The 25,402-nt window shown below is 43.4% G+C and overlaps 1 protein-coding gene and 1 long non-coding RNA gene across 3 annotated transcripts in view; one reads left to right on the plus strand and one right to left on the minus strand.

The window, feature by feature from the left end:
• The window catches only part of ARHGEF38 (Rho guanine nucleotide exchange factor 38), a 41,514-nt gene extending 18,278 nt beyond the window's left edge, over positions 1-23,236 (minus strand). Inside the window, exons 1-5 of the mRNA XM_065690840.1 lie at positions 22,945-23,236; positions 12,720-12,910; positions 10,556-10,679; positions 5,533-5,680; positions 2,549-2,566 (exon numbers count right to left, since the gene is read on the minus strand). Of these exons, the coding sequence (XP_065546912.1) occupies positions 2,549-2,566; positions 5,533-5,680; positions 10,556-10,679; positions 12,720-12,910; positions 22,945-23,140 (677 nt within the window). The 5' untranslated portion in view covers positions 23,141-23,236. The remainder of the gene's footprint in view (positions 1-2,548; positions 2,567-5,532; positions 5,681-10,555; positions 10,680-12,719; positions 12,911-22,944) is intronic.
• LOC136020123 (uncharacterized) lies at positions 360-24,920 on the plus strand. 2 transcript variants are annotated; one of them, XR_010615199.1, is made up of 4 exons: positions 360-429; positions 1,850-1,988; positions 15,620-15,900; positions 24,801-24,920. It is a non-coding gene; the product is annotated as an uncharacterized LOC136020123 (long non-coding RNA). The 2 variants fall into 2 exon arrangements; XR_010615198.1 differs by lacking the exons at positions 15,620-15,900; positions 24,801-24,920 and adding an exon at positions 11,887-11,973.
• The last annotated feature ends 482 nt before the right edge of the window (positions 24,921-25,402 follow it).

Raw genomic sequence — 25,402 nt, forward strand, 5'->3', positions numbered from 1 at the left:
AATAGAGAGCTATTTTCCCTTCTTTCAGCTTCTGGCAGCAATAATGAAAAAAAATATTTTAAATTGTTATTGTTTTCTCTGAAAAGGCCCATGAATGCAAATCTATAAAAGCTGCCTCATGAATGGAAAAATCTTCAAGTGTCTTCTCTTTTTATAGTTGCACTTTGGACAGCTGCCCAAGTGATAAACAGCCCTCTGTTCGCGTATCTGCATGACACAGTCTTGCAATATGGTTGGAGAGATAGTAGGTTTGTTATAAGATAATGACTCCCTAGGGCACTCAATGCCAGAAAGTTCAGCTCATCTAATTCTCCCTAGCAAGATTAGCTCATGATAGCCACTGTCCCTGGACAGGCCTCATTTGCAATGCCCCTCTTTAGGACGCACCCAGCCGCAGGCAGGACACGGCCTTGCCACGCAACTGAACAGGTGAGTAACGGCTTGTGACTTCTATTGTGCAGAAAATTAAGTTGATAATTCATTTGTGATGCTCCTTCAGCCGTCCCTCCATGTTACTGTGAATTTAGCAAGTATTCTAGGTCATATGTAGCTGTACTAATCTCGTTGTAAATTATTACTGTGGCTCTGCAGTACATGCAGCTGGCTTAGCTGCAGTGAGCTTCCTAGCATATACCCTTCCTCCCTCCTCCCAACAAAACGAAATCACAAATGCAGAAAGACTCCCGCCTGTTTAAAACACACATGGCGGTGAGCTCTGCAAAGACAGGTTATTCAGGATTTAGTTTCATTTGCTGTTATTACACAGCAACTAGGTCCAATGCAAACACGATAGCCAGTATGGTGCAGCAAGGCTGAGGCTGGAGATACATTGAGCTCGGCAGTTTTGAAACAGTGTGCAGGCATCATAGGCTGCCGCACAACTTTAAAGTCTCAAGCTTCATGGTTTACTGTGCGTGAGTTTGTTTCAGTACAAGACATGTAGGGCAAATAATTCACTGTGCTGTAAGACTCCCATGCAAACCCAGGGAATTCACTGCAGCTGTACAGTTGTTAAGCCAAGCAGAATTTAACCTACCTTGCTGCTAGCAAAGGGCAACACTGTCTGATATTTGTGTAATTGTTTTCTTCATCATGCTTGAGTGAAAAGCAATGTGGGAGCAGCAACATCACAGACCATTTGGGGTGAGTTAACGCTGTATTTTACAGTTCAACATTAACCAGATTTTTGGGCTCAGTCCTGCCCAGGGGCTGCTGAGGCTCTGCAACTTCTAGGCTGAGTTGCAGATGGTGTTTCTCAGTGCCCTGCCGGTCAGCGGGGAAGGCAAACACCACCACATCATGAGAGGCAGCCAAGCCAAAGGTGGGTACCACATTTAAACCTGTCTTACTGCATTCTGCACTGCTTTATAAAGGCCAGTTTAAACTCAGAAAGTGAGTTGTATCCTACACACCGCTGGAAACTTTTTGAAGGAGAACACTAGGCATTCATTATGCAAAGCAGAGCAGCTAGTTCTATATGCGTTGCTGTCTCACATGGTCTTACTGTGATTCTGGCTATTGTATTCCTCTTAGAGCCACACTCCTTGGGACACAGGAGTATACAAGAGTGTCCCTTCTGAAAACAAAAGGAAGAAAAGCTATTTTCTCTCATAGACTAAACTTTGAAAACCCCTGATATAGAATTTCAAAATGCAAATCCTTCAAAGTGTATTTTACACTGATGTTATTTATTATGTGTGATTGACTAACAAATTCACTGACTTGACAGGTGTTCCTCCTCTACCAATACAGAGCACACTTGCTCCTCTTTTCTCTTGTAACATTTCTATCTGGAATTGCAATCATCTTCTTCAGTTTGGCTAACCCCTCCTCTGACCTCTCCCTGCAGGTAATTTCAGGAGATGCTGCATTTCAATGATCCCAACCTGCTGGATATCCAGAAACTGCAGCTGTGATAAACTCTACAGCTTTCCAAAGATATTGCATTTGGCACCAAAGTCCCTTAACCACAAGTTATCGGTGGCCGGGTGAGTATTCTGGCCAAGGGCTGCAATAAGCTTGCTCCTTTTCTGATGCTCTTCCAGCCACTGTCAATGGAAAGACCTTATGGTGGACATCTCATATAGGGCTACTGAAGAGGTCGTCACCTTAGAAATAGCTTTGCCTGTGAACCTAATGTGTATTGCAGCAGGTCCACAGAGGCCTATGCAAAATTATTTCAGAGTGTTTGGATTTCAAAGACAAATAGTATGTTTTTGACAAGCACTCTTGAGGACCTCAGAGCTCTCTGAGCACATGGATAAGACAGCAAGGTGATAAGAAAGGGCAACCAAATTAAGTAGCTTCATAAACAGCAAGTTTTCAAAGATACTGCAAGTTAGCGTAGTAGTAATTAGAAAACTAGACAGGCTTAGGGAAATTAAAACTGAGATTCTTTATCACATCTATCCTGGAAAAATCTATGGTTTATACTGATAGAAAAGGCTTGTCTTCTTAAAATTTCCACATGCACAGTTTTAAGCATATTGAAGATAAATTAATGATATTTTAAAGACTATTTTACACATAAAAAAGGCATGGTACTTACTCTTCCTCATATATTTTTCTGCAAAAAAGAAGAAAACAAAACATATATTAGATTCCTCCCAAAAGGATTTGTACTGATCAGGGGCCAGATTCTCAGATACACTTCAGTGACACAGAGCAGCTGTAACTGGCCCCATTAACTCAGGTTTATGGCTGCTGTGTGTCAGCAGACCTGCACAAAACAGCCAGAGGGTACTGGTGAATCTGGCCCTATATCTTTTTGAAAGGACAGCCCCAAATAAGAAAGGATTGTCAGAAACCTGGCTTTGGCTATAAGACCCAGCCTTCTCCCAACACTGTTAGGAAGTTTGGGTCACTGTGCCAGCAATGGTAAGTAACATTAAGTCCTTAATATAAAAAGTAAAATTAAACAGTAATTCTTACACTTTACATACATTCCCATCTACTCTCTTTAAATAGAAATGTATTTTTAAATGTCAAAGAATACATTTCAGACTTTTTAGGATATAGAATCAATTAATCTGTTAAGTATTTTGTAGGCTGAAACCTCTCCAGAGTAGGATGGTACTGATACATATACTGGAAGAAGCAATGTTTCCAACTGAAGTTTGGAAACATGCAAGCACGCATATAGAATATTTTGCTTATTGTATGAATATGCTGAAATGTGGGGGAACCAAAATGTCACTCCATCTGTGCCTTAGGCTTTCTTGGTATCACATCGTCAGTCACTGCCTTCTGACTGCCTGCACTCTTACCTCCTTGCCCACCAGTGCCTAACTGAGCATCTGGAAGCTGGTGCTTTCACTGATTCTGTACTGTCAGCACTTTGCATGTTTATGACATCCCTCTGCCCCTGTAACAGTTGACCAAGCTACTTCAGGCTGAAAGCAGAGCAGGTAGTTGCCAGCATCCTTTCATTTTTACCAGCTGCATTTCTTTGGCTAAGCTAGCAAACAACATCCCCAGTTTGCATAATCGCTGCTGAAACACAGGACTCCACAGAATTGGGATTTGCACATGACTCCAAGGCAGACACCTACAGTTTGGGATGGAATTTCTCCTCTTCAGTCAACAGGAAGAATAGGCATCGCAGCATGGCTAATTGAATCTGATTTGTCTGTACAGATGTGCAGAGAGCCACTCTCAAATTGCTCCCGATATAGAAGCTGTTTTTCACATGGCAGATATTACTCATCTGAGAAACAGAAGCCCCTGCTGACGTTAGCCCATTTGAATTATTTTTTTTTTTTTAATGGAACTATATTCTTTCCAAGGAACAAAAGAAATGTTTAAGTAAACATTGTTCAAGAACAGTTGTCACCAGCCCCTGCATATATGATGTCTCACAATGGAAAACAGCCTACAACTTATTTGGTAAAAATGTTGCGTAGTTTTCTTCCCAGGGCAAGAATTCTCCAATCTGTAGTAAAGGTTTAGATGACCACAGCTCTGCATTTGAGTATGCACTTTCAGGCCTTCATATGCAATCTCTAGGCACTAGTTAAAAAACACAATGTAGTATGCACACACCAGTGCTTTTTTCATTAGTTCCTGTTTAAAGGTTAATCACGAAAGAACAAAACAAAACAAGGCTTCATTGTGAAAAGAAGGCTTTGCACTTCCTGCTAGCAAAGGCTATAATGGCTCAGCACAAAATATCCTTTCTCTTCACAAATCCCAGCTGTGATATTGGAACAGGAGCTCTTCTTGCTGGCTCTGGAGTTCAGGTAGCACCATCCACCCTAGGATGTAGGGGGATGCTATCTTTTATCTTTATTTCCTTCCATGTCCCCTTGCCTCAGCAGCAGGGACGAATGAATGACAGTAGCGGTTTCTCTTGATTAGCCAGAAAAGAATACTGTAGGCATCAGCAAGTAAAACACCCCTTTAGGGGAGATATCTGACCATCCATTAGGGTGAAAGCCTGAGTTTGTATGAAAATCTATTTCCTTCAACTTCCAGGGTAGCTAAAACCTAAGTACTCTGCACATACACTTTATTATGTAATTAATAACTGGACATATTGCACAGAATAAGCCTTATTTTCAATATAACCTGTCTTCAAATTGTACATTTCTTTTTTAATGTTGTTAATACTTTATCACTCTTTCCAGATTTCACTTTGCTGTACTTCCCATCTCTGAGGTCCTTACACATCTCTGCAGACCGATCACTAACTGGGGTGTGATTGAAATACCTATTGCTGATGAACACTCCATTATTTGTGGTAGTGTTACATCTCTCCTATAAGCACACTTTCCTGGGGCTGGAATTAGACTTCTGATCTGAAAGACCATGGCACATTCCCTCCTGACAGCTCTCTGTGATTCTTTTGGGAAAGTGAGGGGGCAAGGGGATTTATGGGTGGGAAGAGAAGCACTCTCCATGGAGAGGATGAGCTGGTTCCTGTGGCTGGCTGCAGGAGGAGGATGGATCTGTTATTCTGCAATATCCCCAGTTCTTGACATGTTTCCCCAAGGGGCTGGCACTAAAGATGGTGGCACAAAGCACTTTCCACTGGCGAGATCTGGCAGCTAGGTCAAACACTGATCACCCTCAAATACCCCCATCATGAGGGGTCCAGCACCACACAGCTGCTCCAGATCCCTGGGGCCTTGCCACAGGGGCCCAGATACACCAGTGCACATGAATAGCTCCATTACAGGGTACTTAAATTCAAGGACTAGAATTGCTGAAGACAGAGGCAGCAAGTTTCCTGGCAGCTGGGCAAGGTGTTACAAATAGCCCATGATATGATGCAGCATTTCTTTTGCCAGTATGGGGCAGTGAAGCTAAGGGAAGAGCAGCCTTTCTTGAGCTATTTTTGGCCATCTTAGAGAAAAAGAAATCTAATCATGGCCCCTGGCTTGTCATCTTTTCATGAAAGCAGTGTAAGCCAGAGCTCCCAGCAAGCCTCATAAAACTCCGGATTTACAGGGGACCTTTCATCTACATCCATTTAAAATGTTCCCTGCCAGGCAACTGACTATGGACGGAAATCATCATTTGAAAAGATCTTACTTTAAGGACTGTACACAGTCTCTCAAATACTGCTTCAGTTCTTCATCCTTTTCATAGGATTCCAGCATGGTGTGTGCATCATCATGGCGATAGCAGTAGATTTTATATGTGTCTTCTAGTGGGCCTTTAATCTGCAAGAACACTTCCCCTGTTAAGGAGAAAAACAAAGCATGTCAAGCCAGACAACAGCATCTTAGAGGGAGTTTTATTATTCCACCACATTAGCCGTGAGCTAAAAAGGCTGGCTTCCACTTTACTTCCCTTAGAAACGATCTTGTGTGTTTATGTGCATTATTTATTACATGTATTTCTCAGCTGCTCATCTTTGTCATAGCCAGGCACCATTATATCAGTGTTAATGCAGAAAAATTCCCTCAGGAAAAGACATGAAATCTCTATACCTAGCACCCTTTGTACACAGCCCCCTTATTCACTGCCCCAGCTTAATGCCCCTTCTAGTGGAAACCACACAGGAGAGCTTGACTGCTAAGGAGAGATCATTTTTGTGTCGTGGACTGGCAGGGGAGAGGAATGTAAGCCTGTTAATTTTCCTTTTGACTTTTTTTTCAACTGAATATGAACTTAAATGGGTTATAACAGGAATAATGACTCTATGTCCCATTAGCCGCTCCACTTTTATCTATTTTGCAAAATCCTGAAATGGCAATTGTTATGGCCCAGAATAGAGATTTTTTTCTTCACATGGCAGAGGAACAACCTCCACCCCTCCCCTAATTGAATAAAACAACCATGGATTACAGCCATTTTTATATAGTATCTAAGTTTATATACAACTGAAGGGGGAAAACATTTCCATTTCCAGTCCTCTACAACACCATTTCCCCCAAAGAACAGTTGGGAATTTTAGAGGCACTAAAGTAGTCCTGCACCCATTTCCCATTTAATTCTGGTGCCTCATTCTCTCAGCCTAAAACCCCTGTGTCAGTTCCTGTGTACGTAAGAGATATTATGCTTCATCTCTTCTGCTGAGATATTTATTCAGTTCTTACATCCTTATGTAGCAGTGCCCTTAATCAGCATCCTCACAAACGCATATAAGAAACAACAGAAATGGTGAAAGCTCCTGTCTTGGGCATTTACTGAAAATTACATCTATGTGGCAACCTGTCCGATGTTTTATAAACATTCATGTTGAGTTACAGCAATGATTATTAAAGTTAAAAGCCAAACATCACATTAATTGGGAGCTCTCTATTCATTCACAGAGCAAGCACCAAGCTGTCAGGCATCCTGCATGTTTCATCCTGACCAGAGTGGGCTGTTTCATAATACATTGCATTGAACTGCTCCTTCTTAAAGTGAAAAATGATTCAGTTACCACAGTAACACAGCTCTGGGTTTTTCCCCTACCAGCAAAGGTTAACTGGGCTGTCTAATACATGTTGGTTTCAAGGTGCGAATAAGGGAACAATGTTGGAGCTAAGACCACATGAGTTCATTTTAGTTACTGTAAGGCCACAGTCAGAAAAGCACCAGCATCCTATAGTTAATTGCTCTTTAGCTGTCTGCCTTCTCTGTCTTGCGCTTAATGTTAATGCCCACGGCTATCAGCGTACATTGCATCCTGACTTTCCCATGAACTCTCTATACAGGCAATGGTATAGCAAAAGGGGAAACCTTAACAAGCTTTCTCTTGATCCTGCTCCCTTGGTGCCTGATTCTCAGAGATGCTGAGCTCTCAACATTTTTCACTAACTTTATGCAGAGCTCCAAGTGCTTAGCACAGCCCGTACTATGCCTAGCCATGAAGTGAGGTTATGTTTTCAGTAGCAAAAATGCAAACAGTAGACTTAGAGCTCATTTCAGCATATACTAGAGGCTAGAAATTCATTCTGTTCTCCACAATGAAAGGAATGAGCAAGATCTTTCAGTGATGTATTGTGCCACAATGACAGATATTTTCATTGATGCTCAATGATGAGAAAAATAATGTGCTGATTTCACGGATAGGGATTTTTAAGAGCAGACAGATTCCTTAAGCCTAAAGCTCTTCCTGGTTCTGAGCCATATGGACCAAATCAGATGAGCTTTGGACATATCACTGTGGAAACTTGCTTTATGGACTAAAACCACATTGTATTTGGGCACAGCTTTAAAAGTACAGTTTTTTGCAGACTATGACAGATGCAGATCTGCCTGATGCCTCATCTTAAGTGTGGTGATCATTGGTCTCAAAGAGAAAATCCTAGGAGGAAGGTTTGAGTGACAGAAATAGTTTCTCCCTGTGGCTTTCAGTGGTTGCTATGAGGACAGCACTGGGAGGTGGAGGAAGAAGGGGTCTACTAGCTAAAGTCAGGGTAAGGTTACTAAGTCTTCATACTCCTCCATATACAGTATCCAGACCAGAGAGGAGAAAAAATACAGGAGAGAACCAGAAAGGGCTTTTAACTCAGTGGTGTTTAGCATCAGAAGACCAAACACCTCAAAAGGTCCGTCTACATTAGCATTTTAGCTCAGATTAGGAGAGGGCTTTTGAAGCCAGTCTCTCAGGACCCCTGATCTCCCATACTTGGCCATGTGGCAGAGCAGTCAGAGACACACAAACTAGATCCCTTTGAGGATTGTGATTACCATAAAATGCACTCCAAGGGCACATCTTATGCAGTCCAATTATAAAGGGCATCTCTCGAGCTACAGAAACAGGCTACAGGCAATCTAAAGTACAGCCTCTTGAAACAGGTAGTACAGATATCAGGTCCTCAGCAGCAACTGTTTCACTTTACAAGTCTGCTCCTATTGGAGATTACTACTCATCAATGTGGACATAGCATAAGGTATGGAGAACACAGACTAAAATATGATGGGAATATGAGCAATCCCATTGTCTTAATTTCAAACCAGTGAATTAGCAGTTCTCTTCAACCTTACCATGACTGGATTGTCTTCCAAAGTTAAGATATTTCAATGTAAGATGTTTAAATGACATAAACATGATAGAATATGATGGGTGTGTCAAACATTCTCAGCCTGCTTTTTCTATAGACTGGCTTTAACAACTTTTACACTGATTATGAAAATCCTGAGAACAAAATTATCACCTTGATGTACTTTTAGAGGATGAGAAACTTAGTAACTTGTTGCTTACAGCAATGCAATTATTCTTCCTGCTTTTGTCTCAGCTTGTGAAAGAATGTCTCACACCTTACTTGCCATCTTTTTCCCTACCGTAAGTTAGACAACTCTGTGATCCATTATCCCATACATTTTCACAGTTCTTTGTCTGATTCTGGAGAAATACAGCCCAATAGATGGATGAAATTGTTGTCTTTACTTCTGGATGTGGCAGGGAGCTAAAAGGATGATTCTCTTGGCTGAGAGAGAGGCACTTCCTGCTAGAATAGAACATTGCTTATTAAGGGTATGACTCATCATGATGCACTTTTACTGAAATACCGCCAAACAACACAGTGGCATCAAACTACGTTAAGCTGTTGCCTTGGCAAACCAGATTGAGACGTGCTAGGATTAAAACTTTTCCCAAGACTCATATGCTTTAATACCATGTTTCTTAGTCAAATGGCAACCAGTAATTTTTTACCCCATTATTTGCAAGAATAGGGGTCCTTTCTATAATATGTTGCCTGTTGTATGCGGTCAGTTTAGGGAAGAAAGAACCTCTCTGACGTCTCAATCATGGCTGGAAGTTTTTTAAACTAGACTGGATGACTTTGCACTGAAGCAAGCTAAGAATTCTCACTTGATCCCTTAAGGTGGATCACCTACTGCCTCTGCACTGAAGAAGTAGTTATGAGGGAGCTCGTGAGTGGTAACTTCTTGAATCTCTCCAGCTGTGCCAGAATGTCAAGTGAACAGATCACAGCCTTAACATTCATGGCCTGGCCTGCAGAATGTATGGCTGTCATGAGATATCCATTTGCTGAAAATACCCACAATTCCTGCAGACATTCCTGCACAGATTCCCACAAACACCCTATCATATAGCTTTCTTGCCTTTACTGACCATGTCCCTGTTAAGCACATTTAACCACATCTTACACAAATTGTATTGCTAGTAGGTGCATGTTTACAATGTTTACAACATTTGGGGTCATATGACATATTTATTATTCAAAATAATTTTTAATGCTTTTCTTGACTAGTACAATTACAAGTATGCAATTTAAGAGTCAGTGTTAAGTATGAGCAGAGTTAACCAGACAGTATCAAACTAGATGAGAAGGATACTGTGTTCAGCTCTGGGGCCCCAGCATAAGAAGGATGTGAACCTTCCTGGATGAAAGAGCAAGTTTAGAGGAGGCCACAACGATAATCAGAGAGCTGAGGCACCTCTCCTATGGAGATAGGCTGAGAGAGTTGGATGCTTGTTCAGGTTGCAGAAGAGAAGGCTCTGGGAAAACCCTAGAGCAGCCTTCCAGAATCTAAAGGGGGCCTACAAGAAAGCTGGAGAGGGACTTTTTACAAGGACATGTAGTGATACAACAGGGGAGAATGCTTTTAAACTGAAAGAGGGGAGATTTAGACTAGACATTAGGACAAAATGCCTTACAGGGAGGGTGGTGAGGCACTGGAACAGGTTCCCCAGAGTAGCTGTGGCTTCCCCATCCCTGGAAGTGTTCAAGGCCAGACTAGATGGGGCTTTAAGCAACCTGCTCTAGTGGAAGGTGTCCCTGCCCATTGCAGGGGGGGTTGGAATTACTTAAGCTTTAAGGTCCCTTCCAATGAAAAGCATTCTATGATTCTGTGGTTCTATTATATTATCAGTAGGTGGCATAACTCAATGATGCAGGTTTTTACTCATGGTAACTCATTCTCTCCTCCTCAACATCCAGATGAATGGAAAAAGAGCATCATGATCATAGGAGTATCATAGAACAACTGGACAGGTTTCACATGTAATTTTTCCTATGTCACTATGGATACCTTATAGCATGTTAGCCTCTGGAAGTGGTACTAGTTAAGTCTGATGAGGGCAGAGGACAGGAGAGTGTTATGTTTATTCTTTCACATAGCTTTGTAGAACTCAAGAGAACAGTAAACATACCGATTATTTGCATGGGTGGTTCCACATCTGTCGTGGCTTCTTCCAACAATGACAGCAGTTTGGCTGATACTTGATGGACCAATTCAATGTTGCTAAACAAGCCATCCACGTCAAAGCGAGCAATCTAGTGGAATACAAATATTAAGCAGCTACTGATGAAGGATAAAGAAGGACGTTGTGTATTACAGACTTACTCCTGCTATGCCCTCAATGCTTAATACTCCAGGAATCACCACTTCTGCAAAACCTCATATAAACATCCTCCCTGTGACTTCAAGGACACATATACAGTTTTCAGATTAGTATAATACACTTGATGCAGTTAACAAAGGGCATGTTATCAAGTGCTTTTAACCTTATTTTGAACTATTCCTAATTTGAAAGTGTTTACCTAGGAAGGAAATGAATATTATCATCTGAATACAGAAAAGATCCTTAGATGGCTTTCAAATACTTGTTTACTTTCTCACTGAGAAACAGAATAGTTGACAATGGGTTTGATTCCCAGCTGCTAATACAAGCCACTATGTAAACTCAGATTGTGGCGCTTTGGTGCCAGCTACCAGGTACAAAGACTTCCAGATGGTGGTACCATTTTAAGTTAGTTGTCCTACAAACTGAAAAATACAAACAAGATCATATAACTTCCCCTAAAACAAACACATTTACAATTCTGACTATTAGTATAACCTAAAGAGCTTCCTACAGAGCCTGGGCACACAACATTGACTTCAGTGAACTGCATCAATTTACTCCAGTAGAAAACTGGGTTCCGTGTCCCTACTCATTTTAGAGCAAGTAAAAAATTTCCAGGCCACATACTTTTCATGCTGCAGTTATCATCTTGCAGGGCCGAGCAATAGTTAATATTCAGGGACAACTGGAGATAGCCAGTGGTAATGTGCTAATACTGAGAACAAAGGCAAGACTGATTTCCATCTATACTGATAGCCTTTGAATGTATCTCTCCATTAGAAACCGAATTGCTGACTTACATAGCAGCTTACCAGATGCCAGGAGGATCAAATTGCATGCCATTGTAACAGAATCAGAAATATACTTTCACTACTAATGCAGTTAATTTCTTTATAGTATTATAGGGGCGAAAATAGGTTTTATCCACTCGGAAATATGAAACAGATTCATTGCTAGGTCAATTTTCTAAATGCAATCCTTCTCTAAATACATTACAAACTTTCAATATGGTAGTTTATCTGAGAACTAGCCTTAAAACCATACAACATTCTTGAAAGCCTTTCAAAAATGCAGAGGTTATTAAATTAAGACTGTTATAATCTCTAAATTACTTTTCCTGTATACATCTAACACAGGACTTCTGACCTCCACTCCAGCACAATGCCTACACAGTATTTGGAACTATGATGTGTATGGACAATTCCACATGTTAATACAGTGACAAAGGACAGATTTGAAATGTACGTTTGCAGTTGGCTGGAAAAGTGCAAAGGAATACAGCAAGTTCAACAGGGAATACTCTGGTTTGGTGCTGGCCAGGCTGGGGAGGGAGTCAAGATGTGACTACTTCTAAGTGGATGAACAAGTAAGCAGAAAAAAGTCAAGAACTCCTTAAAGTTACATCAGCAGATTTCAGCTCTTCTGAAAATGGGTTGGAACAAACTCTGACAGAGTTTCAAGAAAGAAGAAAGGTCTTGCAGGAGCTTAAACAGCACAGGCTTCAGCTGGCCACAGCGTTCGCTGAAGAGACAGTGCCAATGTCATCTAAAGACACTTTGGCCTCTGCATCTGTATTTTGTCACCAATCTCGTAAGAAACCTTACATACAGAATACTTGGTTTAAGGTATGTTTAAAATAATTTTTATTCTGTATCAGCAGCAGGTATCATTTGTGCAGCCTCAGTGAATGCTATGTGGCAGGCCCCACAAATCTTTCTCTGGACAGATTCTATTCCCAGCTTTCAGCTGCACAGTTTATCTACAGATGTAAATACTGCTGAGGAAAAGGTTCTATGAACTCCCAGCTAGAGCCCTGGCATGTCCCTTTCTGGAAAGCTACCACCGGACAGCTCCCAGTACCACGTCACTCTCACGCTGACATTTGTGCTTGCATTAACATTATCTGCCAGCAGAATGTGGGTGAGTTCAGACCTTGACATCAGCAACTCATCCACCGCCCCTAGCTCACCTGCTTGTTTCTCAGGGGCTGAATCACTTCCTTGATGCAGAGATCCAGGTCTCTGATATAGTCCTTCTCTGTCTGCATGAGTTCTGTGATGATTTTCAGCCTCTTGGCCATCATGCGTCTGCTGACTTGTTCTTCATCCTCCTGCAGCGAAACAGCAGCAGTTGCGGACCCCACCTGCGGGGCCATTTTTTCTGTTTAAAAGAGGGAGGTTTGTGAGGAGCATTGTAATCCTATATGTTCACCCAGCCTGCCCTGCACAACTGTGGGGGAATGTAAGCCGTGCCTTTTGGAAAGTCTCCAATCACCACCGGGAGCAGGAAACGAAGCATAAGAAATTGCAGTCCTGGATCACACCAATTGTTGCCCCATCTCCTACCTCATGCCAAACACAGGTTTGACAATAAAGGGATAACCCATCACTGGCTCTCTTGGCTTTGATGTTATGCATGTCAGCAGAAATTTTTCATTTCCATTGCCAGCACAGGAGAGTCTGATTCTTGTCATACTGAAATTCAAAGATAGCTGGTGCCCTTCTACTCCTTTGAAAAACACAGTCTGGGTCAGACATCTATTATGATTTGGAGGATGGGAGAAAGTATGTTCCTGTGGAAGAAGAAGGCTGTGTTTACTGTAAATAAGCTTCATTGGAATAACCTTTGCTCTGTACAATGTAATGTTGAGTCTGTTCATGGGAAGCTGAGGGCTGCAGATACGGGAAGACAATATTTCAAACAAAGACAATGTTAATAACAATGACAACGAAACCTGTAATTTTGTTTAAAAAGATTTAGTTGAAAGAGGCAAAGGAATTACAGGAGAATATGGAAAACCTTTCATAATCAATAAAAACATCGCTTGGAACATAACAAATTATTTCCATACCTAAGACCTAGTATATCTGATTTATTCCAAATACATGGAAATGCAAGCGAGTCTTCTACAGACAGGTAATTTATGTATGACACAGGACCTGCACATAACCTACTTATCTGTAATGATGGTCTTCTCTTTTGCTGGTTCATAAGCCAGACTGCAGACATCCACATCAGCTGTTAAAAGGGCACTGAATTTTTTCTGTGTACACTGACAATCTGTATTTTTCATTAGGAAACACACACACACACACACACAAAAATAACATCAAGTGAAGGATTTCAGAGGTTATTCTGGTGTTTTTCTGCTAGCCACAAGATGGTGCAGAGCACCAACAAAGATGGACATATCATTACCGTACTCATCTGTGCATTACCCAGGTTGAGCTTTGACAGCACAGGTTTTATTGCACTTAGCAGCAAAGGACGGGAATCTCTGCTAAGGATCAGACAGCTATGCCTTCATGTCAACTTCTTGCAGGGAGCACACTGTATAATGGGGCAATAGCAAGCTGTATCTGATACTTTGCTCACTGATAGCCCATACTGAATATACTGTAGTTGTTTGAATTGATTGTCAAGGGTGAAGTCAGGAGCACTCAAGTGAGCGTCGAACAGTGTGCAGCTCACCCAGACAACACTGGCCAAGGCTGTAAATGATAACCTGGAGCTGGACTTGTGGGAAAACCAAGCAGCTTTCAGGAGATAGACAGCTTTGGGACGTCTTTAGCTAAGAAGTGTAAAACCTTATAAATCCAGTGTGTTGTCATCCCAACCCCTTCTACAGCTATGCTGACTGCTGATATTCAGAAAGGATAATTTTGTTATTAATGCTTCTCCACCAGCTTTTCTGGCGAGACTGATGTGACCACAGTTATTGTTTTAAATAGCGGCTTTTGGGGCTGCACCTCTGCCTCTTTACTGCTAGTTTTAAACAGCGAGGACAAGAAGCCCAAACAAATCGGGTGAGAGGGGCTGTTTTTTCAGCCTTTTTTGTATTTAGATGTACTTTTTACCATTTTAGCCTTGAACTCTGTGTATAACACTGGGAACATTTTGTCCTCGAGTTTGTACACAGACAATAAAATGAAAACATTTCCCCTCTACAAAGCTTGAGCTATCAAATGAATTTTAAACTGAATCTTGCCCTAGCAAGTCTGTACTGGTGTGAGTGCACATAATGCACAGGAGCTCACTCCTGCAGAGCTCATACACCAAAGGTGAAATGTGCCAGACAAACCAGACTCTGTCCTTATTTTAGTCAGGAGCGGAGCAAAACTGGTACCAGTATCATTCCACAGCTTCTTCTGAGCAATTTTTGCTTGGGCTGAGGAATGAGACCACCTTGCCTGCTGCTTACGCGCTAAAATGGCAGGTACTTGTTCCTCTAGAAACTTACAGTATGTAACCACACTTATAAATTCACAAGGAACCACGTGAACAATCCATTTCCATTCCAGTTCTGTGCCAAAATCAGCATTTTTCTCAAGGTTGGGTGTGAAAATGTTTGTGTGTGTGTGACTGTGAGAGCTCAGGGCGACTCCTGAGAAAGTGCAGAGGACCAGACATCCTGGAAGACCTCAGAACTGTCATTTCATCTCAGATGCAGCACTGTTACAGTATCAGATGGAATTTTAAGGTAAACACAAGATGATGTGCGAAAGAACTTTGTAATGTTTTATACTGGTGGCAGGGGATGGCATTATATGAGCAAAATAAAGCCACTCTATCCCACTTCAGGCTTGAAGTCACAATCCCTCGAGAGGCTGTTCTTTCAGTTTATGTCATTAGATCACTCTGATCACATCTGATTCCTGAATTATGTCAGGGCTCATCTATTATCCTTATTGCATGATAGATAATAATGCCAGGAAAGAAAAACTATTCTCAACAGGAAGAAATAACTATGAGAAATACCAGGCAGATGCTGTTTCCTTGTAGAAAACATGTTTTTTAATAAATGTATCCTTTTGTTAAAAGTAATATAATTTTCCATTTTTACTCAATATGTTCACTTTTTCATTTCAGGCACGTCTGTCTCTATAGAACGCAACAGCAAGAACCTGAAGTGATGATTACAGCCAAAACCTGTGATTTCATGTTCAGCTGATTGCTTTTGACCAGTTTGAGAACATTAGTAGCTGCAGAAATCCTTGTGGAATAAGTAAAAGTTTAATGAATGTACAAACAGCAAGTGCATATCTGGAATATAAGCAGACTTGTTTCTACCTGGTAATATGTACCAGCCCCAGAACAGTTTCAGAGAGAGGATTAGCAGGAAAAGACATTGCTGACGATTAACTGTTATGGTAAGAATTTGACTCATTCATCCTCAGAGATACCAGGTTTAGGAAAAAGAAAAAACTGTCTGCTGAATGGTTTATTAGATAGCTGTTTCTTAAGGCCAGTTTACAGAGAACTAATTGGCGCTTTTAGTGGGTATAAAAATGTCATTTAGAAGGTAATGTTTGCAATTGTTGCTTTGTAATGTCAGTTACCTGCAGGAGTTGCCTCTCTGGAGGACTTTTCTTTGGAGAGGAAAGTGATGACTTTGGCTTTCTAGCTGTGTATTGAAGTGCACAGCTCTAGTTGCATTCAACAAGAGGTTCACTATGTGATGACATGGACAAAGCAGCCACGTCTTAACAAAAGTTTCTTGAAAGTGTGTGGTCTAAAAACATCCCCCAGATGGAGACATCCAGCAATGCAAATAAGAGCATGGAGGGGAAAGAGCTTGCCCAGTGCAAATGCAGCAGCTCTCTTCTAGGCTATTGGAGGATCCACAGCAAGTGGCCAGATGAGCAGCCATAGCAGATCTGCAAGATCGATGTGTGCAAATTTACCTGACTTTGCCACCTAGAGAGTGAGCAGCTCCAAGAGGTTTGCTCTATTCATCCTTCCTCCCAGGTAAAATGCTCAGGTTAAACATTATGTTTACCCCATGGGGATGGGACCCAGGTCTCTCCCCATCCAATGGTTTCCCTCTGGAAGTGAAGATAGTGGTGCAGAATATAGCAACAAGTACAGTGATGTCAGTGCATGGAGTGAGTAGCAGGCCTTTTCACTACTGAGGCAGCATTTGGAGGATGCCAAAGAAACACCAAGTTCTACACTTGCGCTGTGTGCACACAGGGATTTTTCCTGACACAAGAGAGCGGTGAAGGCACAAGTTATCAAGGTATAACAAACAAATCAAAGCATTACTGTTTTCATGTGTGAAACCTGAGCCTCATACCACCCTGGATAAAATTACTCCTCTGTGAAAGCAAGTCCTCAGATAGCCTGTACCCTCAGATAACCTAGCTATTACACATGGGAATATACACTGGCTTTTATCAGCTGGATTTGGGAAACGCAGGCAGCCAAGTTCAGAGACTGCTGCTGTGGCAGCTTTCCTCTCCTTCCACACATGCCTGCTTTTACCATGGCCCCGGCTCTGCCCCTTACACTCCTGCTTCCACTGTGGCTTTCAGGAAGGCAGCGGGGCACAGGGACACTGGGATCCTTGGAAATAAGAGACACGGAAATGGGACAAGCAGTGGGAAAGGATGGAGTGTCCTGCTGTGTGTGGGAGAAGTTTATCACATAAGTTAATGCAAAAGGAGTTTTACCCCAGATCCCACTCCCCTTGTGAGGGACCACTTCATAGGAGTGTTGTTACGGTTTTACACCAGAGTTGTTACAGTACAACAATATGGTGCAAACATGGTGCAAATCAGATCTACTGTATTCCAAGTTGGGCACTGAAATACAAAAGGATTGTGAGAGGGTTGTGGAAAATACATTTTTTCCTTTTACTCAGAGCTGCACGTGACAGCAGCATTGCTCAGGAGCGGCTTTGTTGCAGAGCGGCTGTGAGTTCCACATGCTAAAAGCCCCTTCTTTGAGCACAGGAGGAGAACACTGCAGGACCAGACTGACCTTGCACCAGTCTTCCTAGGCCACAGGGTTGCTCATAAAACCTGCATCAGAGACTTCTTTGCAATTAGGTCATTCGATCTTTGATCATTTCTCTGTTCCATAAGGTACAGAAAATATTTACATTCAACGCACAAGTTCTGTTTTCAATTCCTTGACAGCAGACCGCTTTAATTATGTGTGCGCTGACAGGACTACAGAGAGATCCCATGTGACCGCACGGGGAAAGAAGAAAGCTTATCATCAGGTGACAGAAGAATGCCCTCATTGTTAGTGCCAGTACTTACAAATAAACCTTTCCAGTGTGTCATATACCAGTATAACTATACCACTCCTGTGGCATTGAGCCTATTTTAATAAAGAACTAAGGAAGGGCTGCATCTGAACCACTTCCCCTGGGACACATGCACCTCAGGATCTGGCACAACGCAAACTATCCCGATTAATAACAGGTTTGTTAATATGATCAGAGAAGGATCTGTAAAGCTCCTTGGGTCCTAGTCTTCACTCTTTCACCTCAGTTGCTGTTACTAGTTATGCTGCAGTAGCTCCTGAGAGCCCTAAGCCTAAGGACTTGGTTGTGCTAAGCGTTGTGCAAACACAGCAGCACAAAATGGATTCTGCTCTGAAAAGATGAGCTTGCTTCCCAGCCTGGCTGCCAGTGCAGTAAGTTCAAGGAGTAACTGCAGCTTTATTGCCATGCAAGTTAACAGAATTAGATCCTCTGAGCTTAAATTTGCACAGGAGAAAAAAGTATTGGTTCGGTTGTGATTTCTCATCACAGGACACACAGGTATTTTCATCAAGCCATCTCCTGCACTTCAGGAAATCATCTGGACTTTTGCTCTCCACTGTACTTCAGCAAATCAACCGCTCCAAAGATCAATACATTTTGCAGTGAAATAGGATACTCTCTGCATTGTGGCCCATAGAAAGTTAATCAGTAAGTACAGCACAAAGCAAATAAGGAACTGGGAAGAGGTGTGGAGGATCTATACTCCTGGTGGGAGATGCCAAGGAGCTGTGTGCATTGGCAGTCCATGCAAGAAAAGTGGTGTACTCTGCGGGCAGGGAGGAGGAAAGGATAAAGGAAGGTGGCCTGCTTACGATGGACTGAAGGGGGATGAGCTGCTTCTGACTGGGCTTTAGTATACCAAGGGATAGCAACATTCCAGGAATTTGTATAAGCTTGCAGGATTTTGTGTCATTTTTGGTGTTGGTTATTTCTTGTAACTACATTAGATACAGGCAGAATGTGAAATCTGAGGTTCAGATACAAGCTCTGAGTCAACATATGGTGCTAGCTGTGTGATTTGAATCACTGTCTATTACAGGTGTGTCACTGATGTATTTTAAACTGAAGCATGTGCGAGTCATTTAACAGTGCAGTTGGCTCATTCACAGCTAAAGTTATAAGGGAGTTAATATGATTTGTAAAACATGGAGTATTTTCAAAGTATGCATGGTCTCACTGAACACTGCAAACGAAATCTCTGAGTCCTTCTGGAAACCCACCATTTTCTGTAGCTCATTTTTCACAGCAAGCACAAGTTTGGTATATGATTATTTAAAAAATCATAGAATTATAGCATATAAGAATGGTTTGGGTTTGAAAGGACCTTAAGGCTCATTGAGTTCCAACCCCCCTGCCATGGGCAGGAGCATCTTCCCCTAGACTGGGTTGCTCAAAGCCCCATACAGCCTGGCCTTGAACACTGCCAGGGGTGGGGCAGCCTGAGCTTCTCTGGTCAACCTGTGCTAGGGCCTCACCACCCTCACAGTCAAGAACTTCTTCCTTATATCTAATCTAAGTCTACCCTCTTTCTGTTTAAAGCCATTACCCCTTGCCCTATCATTTCATGCCCTTCTAAAAAGTCCCTCTCCAACATTCTTGTCAGCCCCCCTTAGATCCTTCAAGGATGCTCTAAGAGCTTTATCTTCTCCAGGCTGAACAAGCCCACCTCTCTCACCCTTGTCCTCATAGGAGAGGTGCTCCAGCCATCAAAGCATCCTCTGGACTTGCTCCAAAAGGTCCACATCCTTCTTATATTGGAAAATAGCAACAAACTGTCCCTGTGAACTATGATCTGCCCATTTTGGTTGACAACACCTATCCCCATGAAACACTGTATCTTAATATGCCCTGATCTTGCAAACATCTATGTGCAAATAATGACATCAAACAACTCAATAAAATATATAGGTATTCACAGAATGGCATCTTTAGTTTAATTTGAAGACTGATCCCAACATTAATGCAATATGTAGATATTACTACAGTTACTTTTATGGCTGCTACTGATGGATTTTCACTGTAGAAAAGAGAGCGATTCCTACCAGCTAAACAGCTTCAGAAAACAGACCTGCTAAATACCATTTTATGCCATTGGTTAAGGATAGTAGCGAGTTCTTCATTCCTCTTGAAAGGACGTATTTGCAGGATTTCCCAGTGAATGTAGAGCACAGCACTGCATAGAAATATCACAGAAACTGTCTTAGCTCTTATAATGACCCTTGAAGTTATTCCTGCGCCCACCACAGATGCTGATCAATATATCTCCCTTAACCCCCTTCTTCCCTCTTTAGAAAAGTGATGCTTCTGTCCAGTTGATGGAGAGCTATGAAAGAAAAATACATATGTATGGCTTGATCAAGGTATTCCTGGACTTATCCAGGACTGCAATTACAGCCTGACTTGTAGATGACTGCGTGGTTGTACCACAAACCTGCCAGATGATAGCAATCACCTTATTTTCCCCTATCTAAAATGGGGCTGCAGGCAATTGGTTATCTCACAGAATGAGTTCAAATAGACGAACTAATGCTTGCCAAGCTCTCTGAGGATATAATGGTTACTTTGCATCTTATTTCCTTTTTAAGAAGAGTAAAGCCAGGAGGTGTTGCATGACCATTCACACCAGATAAGGTGTTGAATAGATGTGTCTAGTATAATAAGTAACCATGAAAATGCTTTCTTATGTTTTTAATGAATCCTTAATTTTAAAGTGAAAAACAGTCACAGAAGTTTGCACCTTTGACAATGCTATTGTGCTCATGTTTGTAGGCTGGGAGGGGGGTGGGGGGGTGGTGTGGAAGTAGCCTGGTTTCTACTTAGGGAACTTTTAAAGCACACAAAGGGCTGGAAGGCCCTCAAGAGATGTTTGGACCATGCTTCACCTTTGCACAAACATGCTGCAATGCTGACATAGGCACTGGGGCGTAAAGACACCTTCTTTCCCATGCTCAGCCTGGGTTGCTTGCCATTACCAGGGATAGGGGTCCTGCAGCCTCTGACTCTTGCTGTGGAAACCTGCCCCACATAGAGGAGATTCCTCTCGGTGGAGTTTGCTCTTGTTGCACCTCCTTGTCTGACATATCCGTGTCTGTGCTAATACCTACCACAGCTCTGCAGGCTGTGTGTTAGAAAATATATGAACAGTGGACTAAAGAATGGAGGGGCAAACACAGTTTTCCCTTCAATTCATATGGGAAGCAATATTACCATGTGTATCTTTTTGCAAAGCATTTACCATTTCAGGTAATAATCAGGGAGTCCTAACCTGGCAGGACTGTTTATGTCACCAGCAGAGCAGCTGGGATTTTCTTACCAAGAACGGAGAACTCAAAGGCTTTGTGCCAACAAAACCACTTCCCTCACCTTGGATTCAGCTGCTTCATATCCAAGTGCTTGTGAGAAAAATGAAGAACATGTACCATAGTACATCATAAACTGCTGGCAGGTAGCACATTAGGTCTGGGATCCATGATCCAAAATTTGATCCAGATCAGGCCTTGGCACACAACCACATTTCTTTCCATTGTGACTGTAAATACACTTCACAGGAATTTCTACTGACTTTATTTTTCGCTCTGAGGACAGGCAACTTCTAATCCAATATAAAGCCTGCAGGTACCTTGTTAACCCATCACTATTTGTGTTGAGCAAACGTGAGCAAGCTGATACCAGACCCGTGTTTTGCAATAGGTGGCCGCGGCAGCCTCAGCTGGTGGCAGGAGCTGTAAAGCTGGATTTACTGTCTCCTTGGACTGCTGCCATAAACATAACCTCATGCTCTGCCATGACTACCTAGGCTTCCCCACCTCCTTTGCTCCAGATTTTAAACAGGAGACATTAATAGCATGGATACAGCTGACACAGGACAGAAAACCTGTCTTTTTGCTGGATACATCTCTGATAACCTTGACCTCACCCGGGCAACCACCTTCACAAGAACTGCTGTTTTGGTGGGACATGTGCCAGGAGCTTGCCTGACCAACCATAGCAATCTGTGTTTGTACCCTGAAGCACCCGGCCAGATCCCTGCAGCAAGTGCCTGACTTAACTAAAATTTTTTCCCTTCTCATTGATTAGCTATCACAGGAGGGAACAGCATAATCAATAGGCCACTCTGTTGCTCTCAGCCCTCCCCGAAATCCCATTATTTTCAGGTTTATTATTTTATTTTCTGTTTTTATTGTCTCTCTGAAGGAATGCTACTTCCTAATTAAGTGTGTCAAAACCATAATAGAGCAACCCAAAGTATCTTCCTGTTTTATCTCCCCATAAAGGATTATTGCCACAAGAGTGACTGTCATGAGGCAGTTACATCACTATTAGTAATAAATGTTTATATTACAGCAGTAGTCAAACCCCCCATTTGTGATGGGGCCCTGTTATTCCAGACCCTGGAAACCCACAGAAACTTGTCAGTTTGTGTTCCAGAGCACTCCCAGAAATAGCTATTCACACTCTTCGTGTTTTTCCTCAATTTGTGGCATTGCATTTAAATTTTGACTGACAAGCCCAGTACTGACATACTTTACCAATTTGGGGTCCAGATGCAATTTGGTTATTTGGAAAGAAACCCTCTCCATAGTGGTGTAATTTCAATCAGCATATCCATCAAAACATGTATTTGGACTTAGTTCAGTTTAGGCTTGCAGAATCTGAGCAATGATAAACACATTATAGATCACGGTATTTTTAACTGAAAAAGTTCCCTTGGTGCTTCTAATTACTTAGCATTCACCACACTTGATATGACAGCCAAAAAAAGACAGATAAGATAGAGCCACCATATTTCCATGTTACTGTTAGCGTTGCAAATGCGTTCTGATGATGAACGGCAAAGATCCCGGTTGCATACATGTTTCGCAGTAAGACCCCAAACCCTTCCATTACATTTTACATCCTGTCTACTCAACATTATTTAGAAAAAATAGGGGAGACGTTTCCACCCTGGAAGTGGGTGGCAAGGGTGAGAGGGGACAATTTGTCACTGTGAGTGCATGGGGGCAGAGACTGCCATTCCCTTTTTTAACTGGAGGCTGTAGCCCAGAGAGCATCAAGATACCCCAGCCCAGAGCATCCCTGAAGTACCACCCCAGCCCAGAGCATCCCTCACAACCAGGCACCAAGCATGCTTCCCTGGTACCTTGTAATTTCTGGCCGTACTCTGTCCTGTCAGACTGACTCCTCCTCAAGGTGCCATGGTCCCCGGTGCCGGCCGTGCTCTCCACCACAGGCTCTGTCCTCCTCCTCTCCCCCATGTACAGCTTATTCCTCAGCAAGACCAAATTCCTCTTCCTGCTCCCTGCACCCTCCTTCCCTGGGCAGTCCATGCTCGTCATGGCCAGCCTTGCTTGGTGATGATGGTGATGGTAGCAGGGGGTCTACAGCTGGACTTTTATGCTGGTGAACTCGCTGCTGGCTGCTCTGGGCTTGGTTTTGGAGCAGGGCTGCCCAGGCTCCGCAGGGCCCCGGGCTCAGCCCTGCCACCTGTGCGGAGCAGCTCCACCTCCGGGAAGCTGACGCCCCGGGCGGTGTTTGCATTCACCTGCCTTGTGTGCAAGGACGCCTGGCGGGGCCGGTTTCAGAGCCAGCCCCAAGCCGCAGCCGTTCACGGCCCCTTTCCCTGCTCCAGGGTACGCTTCTCACGGCGCCGCGGGGGCCGTGCGTACCAGCACTCTGAAGCAGAGGCATCCTCCCGGCTTTGCCTGGGCCGTGCGCTGGTAGGGAGATGCCCGAGTGCGGCAGGGCAATGCCATGCTTTCACCTGATGCCTTCCCTTTTGGACACCACCTCTCTCTGCACTGCCGGGGCAGTGGAGAAGCAGAGGGCAAGACAATTGGGAACGGGAGGCCAGCCACCCCCTTGACACTCTGCCCTTCCTAAAGGCTAGTGCCTAACCGGCAGCCCAGTCAGGACCCCAACTCCTCACATATGGAATTGCACCTGCCAGACTCCCACCCCACCGAGAAGCATAGCCTCTAGGTTACAAGGGGAGTTGTAACTCTACTGATCCACAGGTTTGAAGGGAAACCCCAGGACAATGAAGAAAAAGGCTGGGAAGGAGATGAAAGCCCCTCCAGGAGACAGGAAGCAGTGTGGAGCTGCAGCTTGTCTCAAGCCAGGCTCTGTCCTGCTTTACACTACACATACAGAAGCAACATGAAAGCCTGCCAAGAACCTGCGGAGACTGTTGGAACAAATTACCACACTCTGATGGCTGAGGAAGTGGACACCAAACCACCTGTTCATAATACCTCTGGATCAGCCCCTGGAAGAGATCTCATTATCCTGTCTGTTAGCAAGGGCCTCTGGCACGCATGCACTGTCTAGTGATCCTCCGTAGCGCCAGGCTAATCAAGCTCATGTTAAAACAGCAGGAGCTGCTGGCATCTAAGCTTGGACCGGACTTATCCTGGGAAGAGCCCCAGCAGCCATCAACAGCAATCACTGCCACGGCTGCGGTACACACCCGCTGTGGCCCTCCCTGCCCTAGGAAACGCCTGGTGGCAGCCCCATGGTGCAGCCTAATCGGTGTCAGCCTCATGCACGCTCATTGCCACAGCGTCTGCCAGGGGACACAGCTAATGTCCCTCTGACATGCACTGGCGGAGCGTGTTGCTTCAGCATTGCCACGCTCTGTCCCCGAAGGACGTGTAGTAAAGAACAACAAACGGGGATGCAACGTAGTAGCACAAACTTGTTTCCAACTTGTATTTTCCCTGTGATGCAAGCTCCTGATCAAAGCCCATCATTTCTACCCAGCAGTGAAAGGAAAAGGTTATGCAACTGTTTAGCAATTTACTAGGTCAAACTGCAGCACCATGCCAGTGCTGCACAAAGTGTCCGGCCCAAACACAGCCTGGCAGAGGAATAAAGCGGAGAGGGGAATACTGGGAAGACTTTGTGCTCGCACAGAGAAGTCACATATTACGTAGGCAATTCATGTGTTATGTCTTGCCTCCCCTTTGATATTCCCTAAGAAACTCTTTCTTTTGCAAGTCAGACCACAGAAGTTCCTTGAAAGACAGAGCAGTGGTGACAGCGGGGAGAGGCGGAGGCAGGGACAGACGCAGTGATGGCCTTAGGACAAGCATCAAAGCCGCAGCAACAACTACACAGATGAAGGTGGGAGTTGAGGGAAATCAGCCACACCATTTCCTTACACTGGGGACTTCCTGAGGGTTTTGGGGTTGTTTTTTTTCCGAAGCAATGGCTTGGCATTCAGTGAGCATGGTAAAACCGGTTTAAACAGTCACTGCCCTGACTGCCCCCCTTCCCCAGATAAGTTTGTTCCCACTATTGCTGCAGGGTGTAAACACCCGCATTTGAGAAGAGATGGAGGAACTGATCTGGCTGGAAAATACCTCCCTCCCCCTTTTCCCCTGGGCTATTTTCCATCTGTGCTAGTATTTAGTTCATCATCCAGCTACGCAAGCAGTTGTGGCAGCATGAGGCAGGGGATGATGGACTTTTTGGACTTGATGATCTTAAAGGTCTTTTCCAACCTAGTTGATTCTATGATTCTATGATGCAGGGGCACATGTAAGCAGCTGAGGGTAAAGCTGGTGGTTGCTTAAGCCAGGAAAAGTGTAACACAGGGA

Source organism: Lathamus discolor, chromosome 1, assembly GCF_037157495.1.
Source record: "Lathamus discolor isolate bLatDis1 chromosome 1, bLatDis1.hap1, whole genome shotgun sequence".
Taxonomy (NCBI): Eukaryota; Metazoa; Chordata; class Aves; order Psittaciformes; family Psittacidae; genus Lathamus; species Lathamus discolor.